Consider the following 21,618-nt stretch of genomic DNA (forward strand, 5'->3'; position numbering starts at 1 on the left):
TATTTTACCGGAGACTGACATTTACCAGCCCAGAGAGGAACCAGGAGAATCTGCAAACCTCCATTACTTTCCTCCCTTATTAGTACCTTCCCAGCTTGTTGGCCTTGGGGCCTAAAATTGTTTTCCTTTGTCCTATCACCTCTGCAAATGTACTCTCCTTTATTGAAGATGGAAAATAAGTTGGAATTCTAAGTTACCATCGTGAGTTTGTTTTCATTTAGGTTTCCCTTGTGATGTGCACTGGGTGCGTGAACTGTTTTTCTCTTGCTAGTGTTTTCGTTAAGAGTCCTAGCCAAAAACCTAAGACGGGAAGAGGTAAAGTTTTGCCTCCCCTACAATGATATAGAGAGAAAGGGCAGGTATCACTCTGGCAATATTGATGATCTTAATTAAATAAGTTACTTAGGAAATAGTGCAAGGACACTCACACCCTCCTCCGTCCCGCTGAAAGCAGGTAGCAAATCTCCCTTATGAAAAATACCCTCCCTAACAAGTAAACAAGTAAAAAGACATCCACATCACCAGGGACCGGAACTTGAGAAAGCCAAGAAAGAGGAACCGGCGGGACTGTTCTGGACCCCAGGGTTCTTTAGCCCTCCGCAAAAACAGAAATTGACACGAGGCCAAGAAAAGGTTCAGGCAGCGTTTATTGGGGGCCTATGCTCCAGACCAGAGAGACGGCGGCGGAACAAACGTCCCAGCCGGCTCCCGGAACAAAGGCCGGCAAAGCCCGCAAGGGGGCTGAAGCGGCGAAGGAGGGACATCTCAGCAGGTGGAGGTGGAGACAAAGGAGGTTGGGGCGCAGGCGCAGTGGACAGAACATGCTTCCGCAGCAGGTGTCTTATTAGCATGTTAAGTATCCACCCACGGCCGGGATTATTGGTATTCTAACGACGAAAAAAGTAGGTGAGGGTCCGTGCTGGGGTCCATCTTGGCACAGGCTTGGTTTAGTTTGGTTTCTTCATTTGAGTTCTTTCTGGAAAACATCCTGCCCCCGCATCCCTATGAGATATAATGCTCAAAAGCATGTAGCTCTCAGCCTTTTCTCCTAAGGTGACAAAAGCACAGAGCAATGTGCACTGTGGTTAGGGCGGGGAGGGGGGGAGGTCCCAGACACAGCTCCTGGTCTACCTCACCCCTCCCCACCTCCACCGGAGAGATTTTACCCTCCTTATTCCTAAGGAGGAGGGGCCGAAGGTCTCATCTTCTGAAACTGCTTCTTGCTGAGCGGGGCGTCGTCCCTGTCCTACCAGGAGGAGTAAAACTCTCCCGCTGACTGCTCTAACGACCTGTAAGGACCTTGTTCCTCTTGGGGCTGGATAGGTGGGGCCCTTGTGCCACTATCTGTTTGACAAGAAACTGCCGTCCTCTAGAAGACTCAAACTTAACCAAAAGATTAAGGAGGTAGGGTCTGAATAGTAACAGAAGAATTTTTCGCCACAAGAGGGCCCAGGAAAGAACGGAATCAGGCAATGTTAGGCATATAACCTCTGAGTCCTATATAGTTTGGGCATTGGGGCTCTTGAACCCATGCAGCGATCTGGCTTGTCTGTAAATCTCCTGGGTATTTAGCTCGACCTCCCCAGAGGCGTTGATGTACGTACAGCACGTGTCGTTGACTACCGCACAGACACCCCCTTGTGTGGCCAGAAGATAATCTACAGCTAACCTATTGTCAAGGGAATCTAGGGACTCCTGGAGGCCCTCTGAGGTGTCGCCAGCGCTTGAGGCCAGGTTTTCGATGACCTGGGTAAGGCTTTTTAAGGTCGTCTCATGATAGGCAATCCTCTCCTGGGGGGCAGCGGGTCCCGTGGCTTCTCCAGCTGCCGCCAAGATAAGCCCGAGTGCTCTCTTACGTCTGCCTTGAGAGGTGACGTTATATATAGTGGCGCCTAATCCTTCTGGGCCCAGTCGTCCCACAGTGCATTGTCCCCGGAAGTGGACATTATCTAAACACGCGTAGGCCACTGCCCGAAGAGGCCAGGAGAAGGAGGAATCGGGGCTCCCTTCATAGGGCAGTTTATTTTGTGGCGGCCCACAGAGGAACAGATATCCAGCGGGGGCACAGGCCCGGCGGGCTGAAGAGGAATTAAACCAACTTCGTAAAAGGGGACCCCACTTAGGTGTGCTCTTGCACCTGGGGGACAGGGGCCCTCCGTCCATCGGCCCCCCACCTAGCTCTGCGTCCTCCTCTATTCCCTCGTGGCTATCGAAGGCAGATGGGGTCTGATAGGTGAGCCTCCAGGAAGGGGTTGCTGTTCCTTTCCAGTGAGTACAGGAGAAGTTAGGTTGGTCACCCGGGGGAAGCAGAGAGGAGTCCACACACCAGTGAGTCTGGTTGGGGACACACGAAGAGCTTGCAATGGAAAAGGACATGGGATAAATGGAGGGCGAGCTGCCCGCACTGGTAAGGCAGGTGTTGGTCTCGCAGGGGCAACAGGGCCGCCCCTGTTCTTTACAGAGAAGAGGGCGCTTAACCTGGAGCCCAGTTTGGTTCCAAGTGTCTGTAAGGGTCACACACGCCATATCCTCGTGCTCCTTGAGTTCCGCCACCAGGAGTGGTGTGCTCCTAATGGGTCCGGAAGTCAAAGTGAGAGGCACATCCTCGTTTGTAGGTACGAACTGGAGCTTAGGAACCCCATCCCGTGGGCCGGGATGGCAGATCCAACAGTTAGAGAGATTATTTCCCGAGGCCACGATGCTGGAGAAGTTGACGATTGAATTTTCTCCCCAGGTTTCCCTCCCTTTGTTATTTCCTTCCCAACTCATCCCCAGGAGAAGGGCCAAGAGAAGGGCCCACATTATGCAACCCATCATTGGTTCTCGTCTTCTAGACCCAGCAGGGGCAGAACAGGTGTTTGCCAGAGTGGAGTGCCGCGAAATGTACCCGCAGAGAAGAAAAAGGAAAACAGAGGCAACAAAAAGAAATGTCAGCAAACCAATCCACCAAGATAGAATCACTTATCTGACTCTGAGGCTCGCTTCTTGAACCAGGTATCTGAGGTCTCCAACAGGCTCACGTGAGGAAGAAGGTTCCAGGCCTTCCAGGTGTTTCTGAGGAGGTCCAGGAGAAAAAGATTTTAGCCTGGAAAGATGTCCCCAGCTAGGGATTCCTTGCAGCTTAACTGCCACTGGAGTGACTAAAAATCACCTGGTAAGGACCTTGCCACTTGGGGAGCAGCTGATTTTTTTCTGGGGAGCTCTCCTTACAACTTGGAAGGAAGGCCTGACCCCCTGGATTAATTTGCAGAGGTGAGGGCTCTTCTAAATCACCTCTAGGGGTGCCGGCAGCCTATGATTAGCAGAAGCCCAACTGGCTTTTCGCACTCAGCCCAAAGTATTCAAAGGCCGCAAGTTCTGGCTTATCTTCCCGCGTGGTGGAATACGGGCTGGAAGGAGGGTCTCCCATGTCATTTCACTGGAAGAAGGATTGCTCCTGTCATTTCAAATGCGCTGAGTCCTAGGGGCGGTGGGAATCCTGAGTGGTGTGAGAGGAAGCAATTTGACCCAAGGCTCTTCAGTTTCTTGACAGAGTTTTGCTCGCATCTTTTTAAGGGTCTGATTCATCTTTTCTACCTTCCCTGAGGAATGGGGGTGCCAGGGAGCATGTCATTTATAACTTATTCCCAGGGCTGCTGAAAGGCTCTGGGTGACATGAGCCATAAAAGAAGGCCCGTTACCACTTTGGAGTGACTTAGGAATTCCCTTTTAGGAGGGATTTACAGACCTCGGTCGCCTTCCCAGACCCGGGTGGGAAGGCTTATACCCATTCAGTAAAAATATCAACAAACACGAGGTAATATCGGTAGCCTGCTTGTGATGGCACCTGGCTAGAATCCACTTGCCAATCTTCCCCAGGAAATGCCCCCTGGTCTTGGACCGGCATGAGAAGTGGGGATAGATTGGACGGCTCTGTGGTTTATTTTGGGTGCAGAAGTCACAGGCAAGGGTAACTTGGTTTTATTGTCTAAGTCCCTGACCTAGAAAGACCTTTTGCACCAAGTCCCATTGGACATCTCTGCCATAATGGGTGGCGTGCATCATGTCGATGTTTGAGCTTTTCTTGTCGGGCTTCCGGAATGAGAATTTTGTCCTCTCTCATAAGCTACCAGCACTTTATTCTGTATATCCCTGTCTCTCTGTGTCCTCCCATGCCAGCAGGGAGCATTGAGGGTGGCCGGGGAACTCAGAGGAGTCAACTATCAAGGTGGTAATTTGATCTGGTTTTTGTGCTCCATGGACTGTGAACAGCTGATCGGTCAGCCTTACTATTATTTTCTTTGCTTACAGAGGTCCCATCTTTCTGGCAACTTTCACAATGGACTACAGCCACCTAAACGAGAAGCTGTACTGCCTCTACAAGAGTGAAGATTGGGTCCTTACGTTTTATTGGTGAATTCTTGCTGTTAACATTTTCCTGTCTTTCTGGACGACCGCAAGGGCATGTAGTACATGGAACCCATATTTTGAATCAGTGTAGAGATTTCATCTTTTTCCTTCCCTCAACTGCAAGGTCCTAATTAGGGCTATCAGTTCAACCTTTTGGGTGGATGAAGTCTTGAGGTGAGCTCTAGCCTCAATGACCCTACTTAGGTTCACGATCACGTAGCCTGCCTTCCAGATGCCTCTCTTCACAAGTGTCCCGTCCGTAAATGACACCATATCCAGATTGTCAAGGGGTTTGTCTTGAAGGTCAGGTCTGCTAGAAGTCTGTTCTACTGTCTCCATACTGATGTTGGAGCCCCTTAACCTCCAGGGTGAAGCAGGGTGCAGTCCAGTGGACCTTTAAAATATCTGGGGAATCTGGCAAGAGGGCGTGATACTTAGTTAGCCTTCCTCCAGTCAGCCAGTGGTGCCCTCTAGTTTCTAACATGGTCTGAACCTGACAGGGAGTTAGGCTGACCCGGGGTAAGCTTACTGGCCTCGCTAAGAGAGATGTGGCCATCACTGCTGGGCCGTCCCTGTGCAAGTGGGTCTAGTTATTTTGAAAAGTACTCTCTGATCAGGGTCCGGCTCTTGAGTTAGGACCCCCAAAGCCTGCCTCTCATGGGTAGATGAGGTAAAATGTTTATCCAAATAGGGGAACTCCAGTGTAGGGGCCCCATCCAGCTCCGTTTTCAAGGCTTTAAAAGCCCCCCAACACAGTCTATTGTAGGGGTTCCCTTTTTTCCCCCTTCAAGGCCTCATATAGGGGCTTTGCATCAGGGCCGTAACTGGGGAACCAGATACAAGAGAACTCTCCCGTGTCAAGAAAGCCACGGAGTTGCTTTCTAGTTGGCAGTATGGGCAGGCGCTGCTGGTCCTCTTGGGATCCGTGGCCAGGACATGGGTGCCTGGAGATAGGATGAAGCCCAGATATTGGCCCTGTTGTTGTGATATGTGAGCCTTTGATGGGGGAGACCCTATATCCTCTGTTAGCTAGAAAACGTAAGGTTTTTGCAGTATTATAGTCCGAGGACTGCTTAGTCAAACTGGCTATTAACAAATCACCATGTTGTAAGAGGATCCCCTCTCTCAATTTTAATTCTTGTAACTCTTTTGCCACTATATTTCCAAATAGATTGGTGGGAGGTGTCTCTAAGGCCCCAGGGAAGCACCACCCAGGTGTGCTGGGTAGTGTCTTGAGTATCAGGGGTTTTCCATTCGAAGGCAAGTAAATAGTGGCTCTCCTCATAAAGGGATGTGCAGAAAAAGGCACCCTTCAGGTCCAGGATGGTAAAAAATTTAGCATCGCCTGGACCCTGGGTAAGCGGAGTATATGGGTTGGGTACTACCAGGTGTATGAGAACAGCTTTATTTATGGCCCTCAAATCCTGTACAAAGCAATATTCTCCACTGGGCTTCCTCACTGGGAGGACTGGGGTATTACATGGGGATTGACAAGGCTTGATCCATCCATACTTGAGAAATTTTGAAATTATCAGCTGGATTCCTCCTAAAGATTTACTTTTTACGGGAAACTATTTTTTCTAGACACCCTGCACTAGGTTTTACCTTTCCCTGAATGGGGGAGACTTTTTTTTTTTTGTTTTTTTTTTTTGCCTCCCCTGGGACATGAGTCTACTTGGTTGTTTGTCCTCGGAGTATCTGCGGCTCAAGCCTGGGACCATCCAGTAGTGCCCACGGATGAAATCCCAGTTTCTGGTCTATCTCCATTTTAATATCACCCTTTTCAAGGTAAAGAGTGGCTCCAGAATGGTTTTGTAGATCTCTTCCCAGCGGCAGGGCAGAGCAGAGCATTCCGGGACCTACAGAAAGGAATGCGTAGAACAGTTGATCTGGCTTCACAGGCGAGGGGGAAAGTAAACGGTCTCATCTTTGGCCACATCTCTCCCAGTTACCACATGTCATGCTTGGGGAAGGGCCCACAGGTTGGGTCAGGACAGAGCAGGCGGCTCCAGTATCTACACGGAATTTAGTTTTCCTACCTGCCACGTCAAGGGTGACCGAGGTTCCGCTAGTACAATGGTAAGGGGTCAGGTGGGTGCTGGGGCGGGCAGCTCCTGGGGCCTCTTTGTGGTTGCACGGCCCCTCTTCCGAGAGACTGGCCGGGGGTGGGAGTCCGTGTGTGCCCTTCGCTCTCTGGGGCGGGCAGGCTCAGGTCCCCCCACCTTCCTGCCTGCATTATGCACACTTGTTCCGATGGTTCTGGCTACGGCCTTCTGGGCCTCCTGGGGTCACCCTGAGCAGGGCAGCCAGAACCTGTGCCTGTTTTGCTACCCTTGTCTTTACTGGCCTCCTCTGCGCTGTCTCAGTTATTAAAAACCTTGAAGGCCTCCTCCACCAAAGGTGACAGCAGGGACTGAGAACCTGCCTCTGACGTCCGTAGCTTCCCCCTAAGATCAGAGGCAGGCTGGGCGATAAAGCACACAGTCAGTAAAGACCTCCCCGTGGCGACTCTGGGTCTCCATTTGGGCGTCTGCAGAAGGCATCCATCAGTGGTTTAGAAAGACAGCTGGATTCTCCTCCTTTTTGCCGAGTTATTTCCCTCCCTTTGTCATAATTAGCTGGTTTGGCTAGGCACTTCGTCATCCCTTCAGACAGGCAGGTAATAAAGTGCCTCTGCATCCTGGGGGTTGTGCCCTCCTGATCCTACTGTGGGTCCCAAGCAGGGACAGCATTTCATCCGGCCCCAAGCACTCCGTCCCCTGGATTGGCAGACCCTAAGACCCCAGGCTGTCAGCATAATCCCCAGCCTTCCTAAGGATCTGTCTTCCTCATCTAGGGTGCAACAGTAAGGCCTGGGATGACATCTCATCAGGTGTTTGTTTGTTTGTTTGTTTTGGAAAAATGACCCAACTGTTCTTTACACAGAACCAGGTCTGTAAGCAAGACAGGAAACTCTGGTAATCCCTTCCTCGGGTATGTCCTTTCCCTAAGGGGAAACAGATCTAGTTGGGGCCTATGGTGGGTGGGTGGGCACTATGGGTGCTAGTGGGACTTACTTCAGAGGAGGGAGGAGGATGCAGGGGCAGGGAAGCTCCTTATGAATAAGGAGGTGGGGAGACCTTGGAGGAAGGAAGGGAAATTGTTGGGGTCAAAGTCGCAGAGGTAGAGGGGGTTTGGGATGGGACTCCTGCAAAGGAGTACTAGGTCCCACTTGACTAGAACAGGGGATTGTCTAAAATGTCTGGTTTTGGGGTGCCTGAGTGGCTCAGCGGGTTAAGCGTCCGACTCTTGACTTCGACTGAGGACATGATCTCATGGTTCGTGAGTTCGAGGCCCACATTGGGCTCTCTGCTGACTTTGCAGAGCCTGCTTAGGATTCTGTCTTCCTCACACTCTGCCCCTCCCCTGCTCGCTCTCTCTCTCAAATAAATAAATATAAATTTAAATAGATAAGTAAATAAATAAAATGTCTGGTTTCAACCCAGCAGTGAGAGGGGTGCCGGTGGTAACGATCTGAGGCCACAGAGACTCTGCAAGAATTCCTTAATTTGGGGTCTTGGTGTCTCTCCCTACTTCTGAGATCTTTTGCAAAACAAATCCAACTGCAAGATAGTATTAAAATTTAAATTTGAGCATACAAATTTAAAGGTCCATTTTGGAGCCACTGTTCCTGGTTCTTGTTCGCCTAAGATATTGGGGCCAAACAGTGCCATGCAAAAAAAAAAAAAAAAAAAAAATTTTGTTTTCCTTTTCTTCAAACCATCCAATTTAAACTGATCCCAATTATTTATTTATTTATTTTTAATGTTTACTTATTTTTGAGAGAGAGAAAGAGTGCAAGCAGAGGAGGGGCAGAGAGAGAGGGAGACACAGAATCTGAAGCAGGCTCCAGGCTCCAAGCTGTCAGCACAGAGCCGGATGTGGGGCTCGAGCTCACAAACTGTGAGATCATGACCTGAGCCCAAGTCGGATGCCCAACCGACTAAGCCACCCAGGCGCCCCTGATCCCAATTATTTAAAAAAATCCTAGAAGGGAGTCCTTTGTCCCATTTAAGGTGTTGCACATGTTGGGAAGTTGGATGGGCCTGGTGACTTATAAAAAAAGAAAAAAGGTGAAAGCTGACTAGCAGATAGAGTCACACTGTGTGATTCTGTGTGATTCTGTGTGAAGCCTGGGTGATTCTGGGTGAAGTCTGTGTGATTCTGTGTGAATGGACCTCTCCTTGTCCCAGCTGGGCCATCGGTAGAAGCAGGCCAGTACGACCAGAGAAGCTTGATTTCTTAAAACAGGCGGCTCCCCGGTACACAAAAAGATTAACCCTGAGGCCCCCCGAATCCGGACCAAGGTCTGGATTTCTTCAACCTGACACTGGAACGAAGTCTGACTCACCAGGAATTCTCCTTCCCTCTTAATAGGATAAGGTACCAGATGATTCACAAGACAAACAAAAAGGAGAAAGACGAGATGGTCAGGGTCAAGCCAAGACTGACTTAGGAAGTTAACACTTACACAAAGACAACACAGAGTTAGTTCTCAGGGCCACAGCCCACATTCCGAGAGACAACAGGTAAAGAACACAGATCTGACCCCAAAGAAAATCACAAGAGAGTCTGGAAGTAATTCCGGCTTTCAAACACACCCAGGAAACTGAGACCGGCCACAAGAAAAGCCAGCGGAGAGGATACCCGGGCCGGGCTCAACCCACCAGAGGCCCTCCAGTGAGCCTGCAGGGGACCACCACTGGGGGTTAGAGTCAGGGGACAGGGGACAGGGGACACTCAGGCTGAACCCACCAGAGAGGTCCCAGTGACCCTGCAGGGGACCAACGCCGGGGAGGTCAGAGTCGGGGGACCGGGGACACCCGGCCCCGGAACGCCGGCCCAGACCAACCTTGCTCCGTCCGAGAAATGCAGACTACAGTGACAGTGACAGAGGGAGACGGGCAAAACCCGCAGCCGCAGGCGCGGCCTGAGACGAGGGGCAGAGTCCCGGCGGCGGGAGGCACGACTTACCGCCGCGGGGACGCGGGACTCCAGCTCCGAGCCGCTGGTGAGTCGCACGGCAGGGGGGGCTCCCTCCGCGGTCCGCAGGCTCCGGGTCCTCGGGCCGTCACCGGGGCTCCCTCTCGGGGTCCCTGCGTGGTCGCCAAAGTACGATCCCGACCCCACGGCTCTTTGGCTCTCGGCGCAAACAGAAATCGACATGAGGCCGAGAGAGGCGTTTCCCGGGGCTTATCCTCCGGCACCAGCGCGGCGCCAGGCGCAGAAGTCCCCGCCGGCCCCCGGCACCGACCCGCGGTTGGCAAAGCGGCTGAGGCGGGAAAGACGGAACACCGCGCTTGAGGGGCGGGGAGAAGCTGGCGCGCAGGCGCACTGGGCAGCACGCGCCGCCACCTGCCCCGCCTGTCTCATTAGCATGTTAGGTCTCCACCCCCTGGCGGCATTTGCGTATTCTAATGAGGAGAGAGCAGGTGAAGGGTCGGCGCCGGGGTCCACCTGGGCGCGGGCCGGTGTAGTCCGGTTTCCGGTGCTGAGTTCTTTCTGGCAAACATCCTGCTTCCGCATTCCTGTGAGGTCTCCGGCCCTGGAACGTGTAGCTCAGCCCGCTCTTCTAGGGGGATAAGCCCAGAGCAGCAGCGAGCTCCGTGGTTAGGGCCGGGTGGGGGGAGGGGACCCAACACAGCCACTGTTCCATCTCGGACTAGTTTAGCCGGCGAAGTTAGGAAGGGCCTCCTAGAGGAAGGGAGGGATTTTCAGAGACGGGAGGACGAGGCAAGAACCAGCATGTTTGGGGGCCGCCTGCCCAGGGCCCGCGCATTACTTGATGAGGGAGCCAAAGGCAAGCCGACACCCCGCAACACCTCACTACCCACCCTCCCCACCCCCACCCCCCAACCGCCAGGTGGGATCTCTGTGACCTTCCTCAGGCACTCGGGCTGCCCAAGAACAAAGGAAAGGGGAATGCAAATGGTTGACCGGTAGAGATCACAGTCGTGCCGGACGTGAGTCTACATCAGTTTACAAAATGTCTTGGTAAAGGACAAGAAAAAGGCAATCTTATCAAGAGTCTAATCTTCAGAAACCTATAGTTTCAGTTTCCCGGAGCCCCAACATGACCTTCCCCTCCCTAGCGATGTGGGGAATAAAGGCAAGAAGCAAATGGTAAATAACATTGAATTTCTGTGTAACCTGCGGCCCACTGACAAGTACTTGAGGCAAATACAGAGTATGACGATTCTCCAGGAACCCCCTCCCCTCTTAATGCTAACGCCTTACTAGAGGGACAAACAACCTTAGCTTGACCGTGGCGGGGGCTCCGGTATCTTAAGCGCCCCCTGTAGTATTTGAAAGTCCTTCTGGGGGCCTCCCTGCCTTTTACCTTGACCTCCCCCAAGTCCCTAGTATATGACCAGTCACTCCTCACGACCCCAGTGCCGCTCTTCCTGCCCACGGATCCCGTCCCTGTGCCTTAATAAAATCACCTTTTTGCACCAAAGACGTGTCAAGAATTCTTTCTTGGCCATCAGCTCCAGACCGCCACCACTCCAAGACTCCATTAGTAGTAGTTATGATAATAATAATAATATAATGTTTCTGCTCTCAATCTCTCAAAGTTTTCGAGATGACATGACTTGTGATACTCCAACACGAGTACAGCGGCAGATGAGAAGGTGCAGCCCATCTTTTAGGAGAAGCCAGACATTAGACTTGCAGAAACCTTAAAGAATGCCACATTTCTCAATAACATTTATTTGGCTTTGGAAACAAGTGATTTTTCATAAAACATGTTTTTCCTATTAACTTATCGTTGGTTTATTATTGCTATTTTCATATAAATTATAAATACAGTTTTTAAATGTTTCAGTTTCAACCTTCAATGCCATAAATGTTCACAGATATAACCCAAGTGAGCAAGACTCTTTGGGGTCCTCAATAATTTTTGAGGTATCTTACTTAAGTGGCCTGAGGTCAAAACGTTGGAAACTGCTGCTTTGCCCACTGAACCTGAACCCGAACCTGAACTCGGGGCAGTTCTCACCAGCTCAGCTGCGACCTTAACCCTTAAGCCATACTCAGTCACTGAGTGCTGACTCCCAGTTTATTGAGGGGACACCCGAGCCAGGCCAACACGGGTCTTCTTCTTTCATCTTTCTTCAGCTCAGTTCTAGGCTAGGAGTGCAATCTGGAAATCTCCGGGGGTTGTGGGGGGAGGGATAGAAATGGGACCACCAGCTCTCGAGCCCCCATAGCTGTAACTGAGGCTCGACAGCACCCAGGCCCTTGTCCCCTCCCACCCCCCAGGCTTGGCTTCCCTGTCCCTGACCTCCTGTTATGGTTTCCCTCCCCTTACAGTGGGTCCTGTGTCCCTCACCCCGAGTCCACAGAGCCTGGTGCCCGGGCATCAGGCTGACTGTGTCACGCTGATGTTAAAACCCGTCACTGTCTCCCGCTTTCTTCCAGGCTGGGAGCCATGTAGCAGCACGGCTCTGAGACTGGCCGGTGCCCCCATGGTCACCAGCAAATGAATCGGGTAAGCAACAGCCTGATGAGGGCCAGGCAGGGCTGGGCCTGAAGAGGGTGTCCAGGCGGCCTCTGGAGGAGGTTCTTCACATGACCCGTTTCCTGCCAGGGGTGCCGGGGCCCTCTACTTGGCTCTGAGACCAGGGAACTGACCCTGGTGACTGCGCTGGGTCCCCGTCCTGTGAAGGATCAGGCCGCCCTCGGGCACCGCGACCCCCCGGGCCCCTGTGAAGGCTGGGCAGATGAAGAGGGGGCTGTCATCAGACCCCAGCCTGAAGAAGGGTCTCAAGGGCCCAGAGAAGGGTGAGCGGGGACACGTGTAGATGTGTGACCGGTCCCTCATGTTATAGAAGGAGATATCTCCAGCTTCGTAGTCCAGAAAGATGCCCACGCGGCGAAGGCGCTCTTTCAGGGGGAGGATCTTCTCGGGGGAAGACAGGACCCGGTATTGGTTTCCAAACATCTCCAGGGTCCAGAAGCCATTCCGAGGAACCGGTAAGGCCTCTCCTTTCCTCTCGACATTGTCTCTACAAAGCCCCAGAGCCCACACCATCACGTTTTCGACCTCCACCTCCCAGTAGTGCCTCCCTGAGGAGAAGCTCTCCAGGCCCAGGACACAGGGCCGGCAGTCGAACCTCTCGGGGTTGTCAGGCACACTCTGCCTGGAGGGGCCTCGCCTCACACCTCTCCGGTCCCCTGTCAGGAAGAGCTCAGGATGTGCCGTGTCTGGGTCTAGGACCACGTCAGCTGCAGAGGAAGTCTGCCGGTTAGGTCTGGGGTCTCAGGAGACGGTGCTACTCCCGGACCCCGGAGGGGGCCCAGGAAGGTGGTGGGAGATCCCCGTGGGGAGGGCCCCCTGCACCTGCTCCCGGGCAGGAAGCCGGCTCACAGACTTGCTGAGGCTGCTGGTCTGTCTCCCGAGTGAGGGGACACTGCCTCAGGCCGGGGACAACCCTAAACAGTGGGGGAACTTTAGCAAATGCACTGAAGTTAGCGGCCCCTGCTTTCTGTCATCATCCTCAGATCTGCCCCCTTGTCTATTCAAGACGGAAGGTGTCTGGGACTCTCTTTACCTAGGAAGTTCCCAAGCGGGGCCTAAACCAGCCAAGAGCCCCCCTCTCCCAATGAAGCAGTTAAGGCCAGTTTTTCCCTGCGGATTCCTGGGCAGCAAGAGGTCCTTTCGCGGGTTGGGTGTGTTCCACCAGCGTAACCGGGCGACAGCTGATTGAAGTGACTCACAAGGGCATCCTTCACAGGGGACAAAGACAGGAGAAGGTCTCCACAGGCCACCCTGCTTCTGCTCTATCAACACGGGTGTGAAGTCTCCGTCGGTGACCTCTCTGGACACGGGGAACGCTTGGGCCCCCTGCCATCCCGCGGACGGCTCCCCACCACCGCTGTCAGTACTCAGCCCAGCTACATTTCTGTCGCGTTAAAGTGACTTTCTCCCTTCCCCGCGTTGTTGATACGCCTGACTCTGACAGTTTGGAAGTTCACCCAAAGAGGAAAGGGCCGAGGACCATGGGATCTGGTATGGCCTGGACTCCTTGGCGCTTTGGAGCACAAGGGGAGAAACCAGCGGAGGCACAGTGCTCGTGGGCATGAGGCATTTGGATCCTGTCCCCGCACCGCCCCCCCACCCCCGGCCACCCACCACCCCCCTTCCCTCCCAGGCCAGACACATAGTAACCTGGGAAGCAGGAAGGCGTTTCTTAAGAGCTGGGACCCAGGGCTGTGGGGGTTACTGCCAGGGAGCTGACCCCAGCGCCCCCCCCCAGCTGGCCTGCACCCCAGTTTGTGTGCGCTAATCGGCCCTGGTGGCTGGCCAGTGGGGAGGAGTTGTGGATGTGAGGGAGTGTCGGAGGCTCACCGGCATGTAGCAGGGTTCTTCTCCATCCTGCAACAGAGGGACAGGCAGAGGTGAGCTCCGGGAGGGGGGACAAACGGAGCAGAGCACCGACGACGGCACGGGACGCGTCAGGAAATGCCACACTTACGCAGTTCTTCTTGAAGATGCTCTGAAAAATAAACAGACGCACGTGAGTGTCCTCAGTGGAAGAAATAAGAGAATTTGAGTTTGAATCAAACAAGGAAGGACTGGCCTTTCGTGAACACCACGGGCCCCCTCCCCTCCTGCCTATGGGACTGTCAACGTTCCACAAACAGTCTGTGAGCCCGGGGTGGGCCTTCTGAGTGTTCGTGGGGTTTGCTTCTGTTCAACAAGACAGGCCTGTGGGCAGGGGGGTGGCGGGGACTCTGCAGAGTGGAAGCAAGCTGCGAGGGCGGGGCGGGTCACAAGATGCCACCGTTCCCAGCCCCTTGCTGCCGCCTGTTTCTTGCCTCCCTGTGCCCGGGCTTCTAGCTTGCAGAGCTGTGTCCCCCTGTGACCGTGACCTGTCTTCGTACTCTTTTACCTCTGATCTCACGTTCTTTCTCTTTTTCCACATCTTCTTTCCCCAGTTCCTGGCATGCAGTTTCTCTCTCTTCATTCTCAACCTCTTTTTCCCGGTGGACTTTCCTGGCGAGACAGAGGACTCCAGCGACGAGGAGCAGCAGAGAAGGCGGGAGGGCAGCGAGGCCCGCCATCCAGGGGAGTGCGCTGGGGGGCAAGGATTCTGAAAAGGGAGCCCGAAAAGCCCCATTTCGTGAGAAAAAGGAGCCCCAGGATGAGAGAGCCCCATTGGAAGAGCTCCCTGGGGTCCCTGCTCTGCCGCCTTCTCTCTCAGAAACCCCAGAGAGGGCCCCTGGCCCTACCCCGGCTCATCCTGCGGCGATCGCCGGGGCTGGGGGCCCAGGCGACAGAAAGGCAGCACACCTGAGTCACCGTGGGAAGGATCGGGGTGAACAAAGCTAACTGGCCACCACCAGGCACGAGGTACCATCCCTTCCTTCCTGCCTGAGATTTTGCAATCCCTTATTCTGGGCCGCTGCCCATACTGTCTGCAGTCTATCCTCAGCACGGCAGCCAGAGCAAGATCATGTCACTTCTCTGCTTAAAACCTTGCAGTGTGTCCTATCTCACTTGGACCAACTCACTGAGGTCGCCCCGCCTGCCCACAAGCCACACCTGCCCTTTGGGGTTCCCCCAAACTGCTAGACAGGCCCCTGCCTCAGGCCCTTTGCATGTGCTGCTCCTGCTTCCTGGGTTTCTGGGTCCTCAAATATCTGCCCGGTTCATTCCTCACTTGCCCAACCTCCATCTTTTCAGCGACGACTTCCCTGAGCATCCTCTTTGTAATTACAACTCCCCCATACCCCCTGGCACTCCCCTCCCTCCCCCCAATTAATTTCCCTACACTACTTATCGTCATCTGATATAGTCTGCAGTTTAATTAATTATTTCACTTCTTGCTCTCTGCTACTCTAGAATGAGGGTAGGGATCTTTATGTATTTTGTTCACTGATTTATCTTTGCTTTCTAGCACAGGGCCTTGAGCACAGGTGATGCTTGCTAAGTATCCGTTGGACGAATGTGTGTGCGTGTAGATAGAGTCCCGCCCACCCCTCCCTTCCCTTGAGAAATTCCACCGACAGAAAGGGAGACCAGGCAGCACCTCCGGGTGTAGGTAGCCACTTGTCCATACCGTTCTCCACTTGTGACTGTTCTGAGTGTTTAAACATGGCCACGGGGGCCCCTGGCTGGCTCAGTCAGAAGAGCAGGTGACTCTTGATCTCGGGGTCATGAGCTCAAGCCCCACGGTGGGTGCAGAGATTACTTAAATACATAAATACACTTTAACAAAAATAAAACAATAAAAATTGCTGCAGGATCAGGACCAGAGCAGAGAAAAAAACCACCAGATCGACCCTCAGAGAAGACTGTTTGGTTTTCCCCTTGGGACGAGGGGAGCGGCCTCCAGCTCTGTGGGGCGCAGGACCCCTCTGCCCCACGTTTCTACCTCCCCAGCCTCCAGTCTGTCCGTCTGAGGATTCTGCCTCCACCTGATGGGCCTCCAGAGGGCAGGGAACCAACCTGGAATGAAAATCACAGTTTCCTTCTCCTGGCCAAGCAGGGTGTTGTTGACGGAGCAGGACGCGTTCCTCACAGAGCAGTCCCTGATGATCATGGCCACGGTGACCGTGAAGAGGCCGTCTGCGTCCACAGTGTAAGCCTCCTCCAGGGCGGGCATGATCTCACCGTAAGGGTCCCTCCACACCGCGTGGGGCTCTGGGTACCACCCTACGGATGTGCACTCCAGCCGGATGCCCCCGTCCTCATGGCCCTTCATTTCAATGAGGGGCTTGGAGCCCAGGCCTGGGGACAGAGACCAGGGCTCAGCTAAAAAGGCAACAACAGTGTCTTAGCCAAAGTGTCTTAGATCAGCCCCCAGTGAGGAGAGCCCAGGGAAGGAGACAGACGGCCAGTGGCCAGTGGCCAGAGAAACTGGTTATGCCCACAGCACCCTTGCCATGAAGGGGGGAAGGAAGGGAGGGACAGAGGGAAGGAAGCAAGAGAACACCAGGAGACCAAGATGCCAATGGATCGTGAGATCTCTGAGGACAGGATGACACGGCACTTTGCTTTGTGCTCTACCTATGACCCCATCACAGTGGCACGCATCCGTCTGTCTCCTAAGTGTTCGTTGACCGATTCGATTCAGTGAGAGAGGTTAGTTTGTTCACTGCTGGGTGAGAATGTGCACTCTGGCCTGAGACGGGCAGGTTGGGGATTTCACTTCCTGTCCTGGGAGGACTTCTCAGTAGCATTGGCTTCCCGAAGCTCCAGAATCACATGACAAGGACAGAAACCGGCCAGGCCAGCAGAGTCTTAGGAAGCTTTTGACCCCGAGACACTGTCCCTTCTCTCCTGGCTAATTAGGGTTTCACATGACCGCAGGTCATAAGGAGTGGTTGGATTTTAGGAGAATGGACAGAACTAGAATACGAAACCTACCCTTCCCCCAATTCAGGGAAGTTTACCTCCCAGGGGGCTCAGTCAGCGAGGTGAGTTCCTTAAGTCCCTCCACAACATCTACCTAGTAGAAAGATCTGGATGCTCGTGGGATCCTCAAGAAACAATATCACGTCTTCAATGTCAGCAGAACATCACACAAAATCCTGAGCTCAGACTTTTTCAACTTATTCTATCTTTAAAAGAGAATACTAAAAAAAATAAAAAATAAAAAAAAATTAAAAAAAAATAAAAGAGAATACCAATGCAAGACCTGAAAACGCACAGTCTTAGGAGACTTCTGCCCCATTAGCCAGGGGTCCAGCGATCATCCAAACTGTTTTACTTTATTTTACTTTATTTTATCTTATTTTATTTTATTTTTATTTATTTTAGAACAACAGGGCAAAATAAAATTCCAGTTTATTGCTGGACCACATTGTCTCATCCAAACTTCTAAGTAATTCATTTGTTGGGGCTAGACACCAAATTAAAAGATAAAATTGAGACAAATTAAGAGGCAAAAAGACAAAATTAAAGCAGTTGCTTAAGCCTTAGTGCTACCTCCTCCATCTGATTTTTGCCAAGAAGAAAGAAAGAAAGAAAGAAAGAAACAAAGACTAGTTGCGTATGGAAAGGCTCACACAGAAACTCTGAAGCATGACACGGCTCAAAAGAATTGGGCAGGTTGGAAGGAAATTCTACAAAATTGGGTTCAGTAAGGGCAAGCATTAGACAACAGACTTAAGGACGAAACCAGCCAGCCGATTAACCAAATGAGAAACAAGAAACGAACAAACAATTCCACAATTCAGCTCGGAGCAGGGCAGGCCAGGCCAGGGTCGCGTTTACAGGGAAAGGACAGAGGGTTCCCACCGCATACAGACCCATCCCGGTCGCCTGCGCCGGGCTGCTGTGAACAGTCAGAGCACCAGGGTGAGAAATCTTCCTGCCACAATATTTTCTATTAACTACACACAAGGTTGCCCTTCTCAGTAACAAAGATGGGGGCTCCTACCATTTGTGAATCGAGGCCTACTTAGGGGGGACCTCACTGTCCCCTAAGCCTTACTTCCATGGGTCTGATCCACTGAAATGCCATTGATTTATGTGTATCTTAAAGGCTTTTCCAGTCTTCAAATGTTTCTTTTAAGATATAACACACTGGCCCCGACGGTGAGATCGTACCTTAAAACCATTATTAATAAACTCCTAGAAATCTCGGTTTAAATGCCACTTCTATTCTGAAACCCTGCGAGATTCCTCTCGGTTCCATTCCCACGGCTTTCCCTTGGGGTCAGCAGGCTTGGTGATTAATCACACTGTAATGAACTCATCTGTACACATCAGTCACTCTCACTATGGTCAGTATTTGGGCAAAGGGGGGGGGGGGAAGGCAAAATCAATGTTTATCAAGACAAGGGATGTCCATATGTCATAGTTTGCTGGACAGCTCTGGTGGATTCCAGTTGTCCCCATGCTTCTTACTCTCAAAATCAGAGAGTGTGAGTGACAAAGTACGTGGTCCCCCATCTAGACGCCAGGGGCCAGGTGCGGTGCCAGATGGGGCCTCACACCGGGTCCCTCTGCCCAGAGGGGCACAGCTCACCCCCTCCATTCTGCTTCTGCTCAATTGCCATCCTTGCAGGGAAGCTGGCTCTGGCCATTCTTCCCCCCCGCCCCCCCCCCCCCCCAGCACTCCCAACCCTTTCTCTGCTTTCTTTTCTCTACAGTGCTCACCACCACAGGATATAAGATCCAGTGTAATTAATTATCATGTTTATTGGCTGTCTGCACTCTCTAGAATGTGAGCTCCACGAGGGCAGGAAACTTTGCGTATTTTGTTCACTGATTTATCCTCGGTTTCTTGGAACAGTGACTTGAACATAGGAAGGGCTTGTTGAGCATTTGTTGAATGAACTTGCGCATGTCTATGATGAGAGGGAGCCCAAAGGTAAATTTTCCCACTCTGAAATTTTGATATCAGCAATTTCTTTTTTTCCACCCATTCATTTTACAACTATTTTTAAACATATTTTTTAATGTTTATTTATTTTTGAGAGAGAGAAGAGAGAGCAAGCAGGGGAGGGGCAGAGAGAGAGACACACAGAATCCGAAGCAGGCTCCAGGCTCTGAGCTGTCAGCACAGAGCCCGACACTGGGCTGGAACTCACCAACCGCGAGATCATGACCTGAGCCGAAGTCGGCCGCTTAACCGACTGAGCCACCCAGGCGCCCCTGGACTATGAAGCTAAAAAAAAAAAAATCCGGTGACAAAAGCCTGAAAAGGTACTCTGGTGCCGTCCACCAAAAATTTTCAGTTCACCTGGGCACACGGTTGGGATTGTGTTTCCGCTCTCCTGTGCGGTGAGGCACGGGACTGGCTTTGGTCAATGAAATGTGAGTGTAAATAACATGCCGCCCCTCACCGGCAGAGGCTTTGTGAGCCAGGAGGGGATTTGCCAGGCTCTTTCCCTCTGCCAAGGGGAACCGCAAAGCTCCAGATCCCCGAGGAAGGTCCCTGTGAAGTCGAGGCCCACCTGACTCATGAGGACACGTTTCATGGTCAGAAACGGACCTTCGTTATTTTAACGTACTGAGTGCTGGGGGCTGCTTGTTACCAGAGCATCACCCAGCCTGCCCTGACTAACACACACATCAAAGACGATTAAAAATTTAGACTGGCCGCAGGCTCACAGGAAAAGGTTGAAGAAGCAGATCGGAGGCTCAGAATGAAGACAGCGCAGGCATGAGATGATGAACAGCACCTAGAGCCTTCATTTATCCATTCAATTACTATTCGTTGAGCACCTACTATGCCCCAGACATGGGCATACAACAGGAGCAGAATAGGAAAAAAAAAATCCCTCTAGTGGAAGAGACATAATAAGCAGGATGAATAAGCAAAGTGCATACTACACCAGAAGGCTATACATGCTGAGGAGAAAATTCAGGAAGGGGAGTGAAAAGGGTCAAGGTTAGTGTTTGACCCTCCCAGTCATAAAAAGCAACTGACTAGAAAGAAGAAATGGGTTGGGGCGCCTGGGTGGCTCAGTCGGTTGAGCGCGGCTGACTTCGACTTCACTTCAGCTCAGGTCACGATCTCAAGGTTCGTGAGTTCGAGCCCCGCGTCGGGCTCTGTGCTGACCGCTCGGAGCCCGGAACCTGCTTCGGATTCTTGGTCTCCCTCTGTCTCTGCCCCTCCCCTGCTCATGCTCTGTGTCTCTCTGCCTCAAAAATAAACGAGTATTTAAAAAGATTTTTTTAAAAAAAGAGAACGAATCGAATTCAAATGTGAAAAACTTGTCTTCGGACCTGATGGCAAATGTATGGAGCACCATATACTATTGGTAAGAGTATATATTGGTACAAGCATTTTGGCAACCAAATCTGTCGTATCTCTAAAAGAGGAAGATGAGTATTTCCCATTACACAGCACTTCTGGGAACACGTGTCAGTTGGGGGTTTTGAGAGGGGGCATGTTATGAACTGAACTATGCCCCTCCCCATTCACGTGTTGGAGCCCTCACGTCCAATACCTTGGGCTGTGAAGAGATCAGCACAGAGAAAGGTACCAGGGGTGGGTCCACACAGGGGAAAGGCCACGTGAAGACACAGAGGGAGGACCACGTGAGGACACAGTGAGACGGCAGCCATCTGTAAGCCAAGGAGAGAAGCCTCAGGAGACACCAAACCTGTGGACGGTTCGACCTTCGTCCAGAACTGTGAGAAAATTAATTTGTGTCGCTTAAGCCGGTCTATGGGGTATTTTGTTATGGTGGGCCGAATTCGCCCGGTCAGGAGAAGGCAGGGCTCTATTCGTTGATATGAGTAGCGGTCACATGGGCTACAGTTCATAGTCGTCCGGTAATCTGTACATTCATGTTTCATAAGTTTTTCTGTATGTGTATTGTATTACACACTAAAAATGTCGAATTCTAGAACAAGTTACTAAGGAGGACCCCCAGAGATCTCTGAGTAGGCATAAGAATTATCTCTAGAGGGGCGCCAGGGTGGCTCAGTTGGTTGAACATCTGGCTCTTGGTTTCCGCCCAGGTCATGAGCTCGAGGTTCGTGGGATCGAGCCCCACGTCAGGCTGCACGCTGACTACGCAGAGGCCGCTTGGGATTCTCTCTCCCTCGCTCTCTGCCCCTCCCCCTCCCTCAAAATAAAACAAATAAACTTATTTAAAAAAAAAAAAAAAAGAACTATCTCTAAGGACTAAACATTCTCCCTGGCTCAAGGCTGTAGCTGAGTCCCGTGCCTACGTCTCGAGAACCGATGCCCACGGTGTAGCAGGTGGTCGATGCCCACAGTGGTCCTGGGGCAGGAGGAAGCCACTCTCCCCGCTTAAAGAGGATTCGAGGCACAAATGTGCCGGTCTGCCACGGGCCTGAGGTGAGGAGAGAAACTTTCCCTACGAGCGACACTGAAAAAGCAACCGAGCAAAATGAAAGGACACACCTGCAACCATCAGCCGCATGATGGCCTCATCGTAGGACCTGCCTTCTTGGAAGTAACAGTGGTAGATGCCATTCTCGTGCGCTGTGACATTGTGTATGACGAGTGCCACGCTCCCCTGTTTGATGCCGTCGCTCACAAAGGTCGTCCTTCCTCGGAACTCCTCCAGCTGTTCCTCGGTTCTCTCTCGTCCACCCTTGTACACGAGCACTGCCCGCGAGAAGTGAGTCCGGAACCACCGCACTTCCATGTCCTCAGCGTTCTTCTCGGGGGACAGGTGGCAGTGAAACGTGGTGTCTTCTCCCACCATGGCCAGGACTGGGTCAGCTGGACCCACGACAGTAAACTGGGCTGT

At 52.2% G+C, this 21,618-nt stretch overlaps 1 protein-coding gene and 2 long non-coding RNA genes across 3 annotated transcripts; 1 reads left to right on the forward strand and 2 right to left on the reverse strand.

The window, feature by feature from the left end:
* The first annotated feature begins 2,906 nt into the window (after nt 1-2,906).
* LOC122238529 lies at nt 2,907-4,471 on the forward strand. The gene is made up of 2 exons (XR_006217454.1): nt 2,907-2,994; nt 4,291-4,471. It is a non-coding gene; the product is annotated as an uncharacterized LOC122238529 (long non-coding RNA).
* Nucleotides 3,070-10,895, reverse strand: LOC122238524. Its single transcript, XR_006217449.1, has 3 exons — nt 10,872-10,895; nt 9,403-10,122; nt 3,070-6,248 (listed from the first exon to the last, which is right to left on the reverse strand). It is a non-coding gene; the product is annotated as an uncharacterized LOC122238524 (long non-coding RNA).
* An 8-nt stretch (nt 10,896-10,903) lies between these two features.
* LOC102953925 (butyrophilin subfamily 2 member A2) lies at nt 10,904-21,604 on the reverse strand. The gene is made up of 6 exons (XM_007074453.2): nt 21,267-21,604; nt 15,884-16,165; nt 14,325-14,525; nt 13,908-13,928; nt 13,781-13,807; nt 10,904-12,657 (listed from the first exon to the last, which is right to left on the reverse strand). Exons 1-6 carry the CDS (start codon nt 21,571-21,573, stop codon nt 12,035-12,037), a joined length of 1,461 nt encoding a protein of 486 aa, XP_007074515.2. The 5' UTR covers nt 21,574-21,604; the 3' UTR covers nt 10,904-12,034.
* Between the last annotated feature and the right edge of the window lie 14 nt (nt 21,605-21,618).

Source organism: Panthera tigris, chromosome B2, assembly GCF_018350195.1.
Source record: "Panthera tigris isolate Pti1 chromosome B2, P.tigris_Pti1_mat1.1, whole genome shotgun sequence".
Lineage (NCBI taxonomy): Eukaryota > Metazoa > Chordata > Mammalia > Carnivora > Felidae > Panthera > Panthera tigris.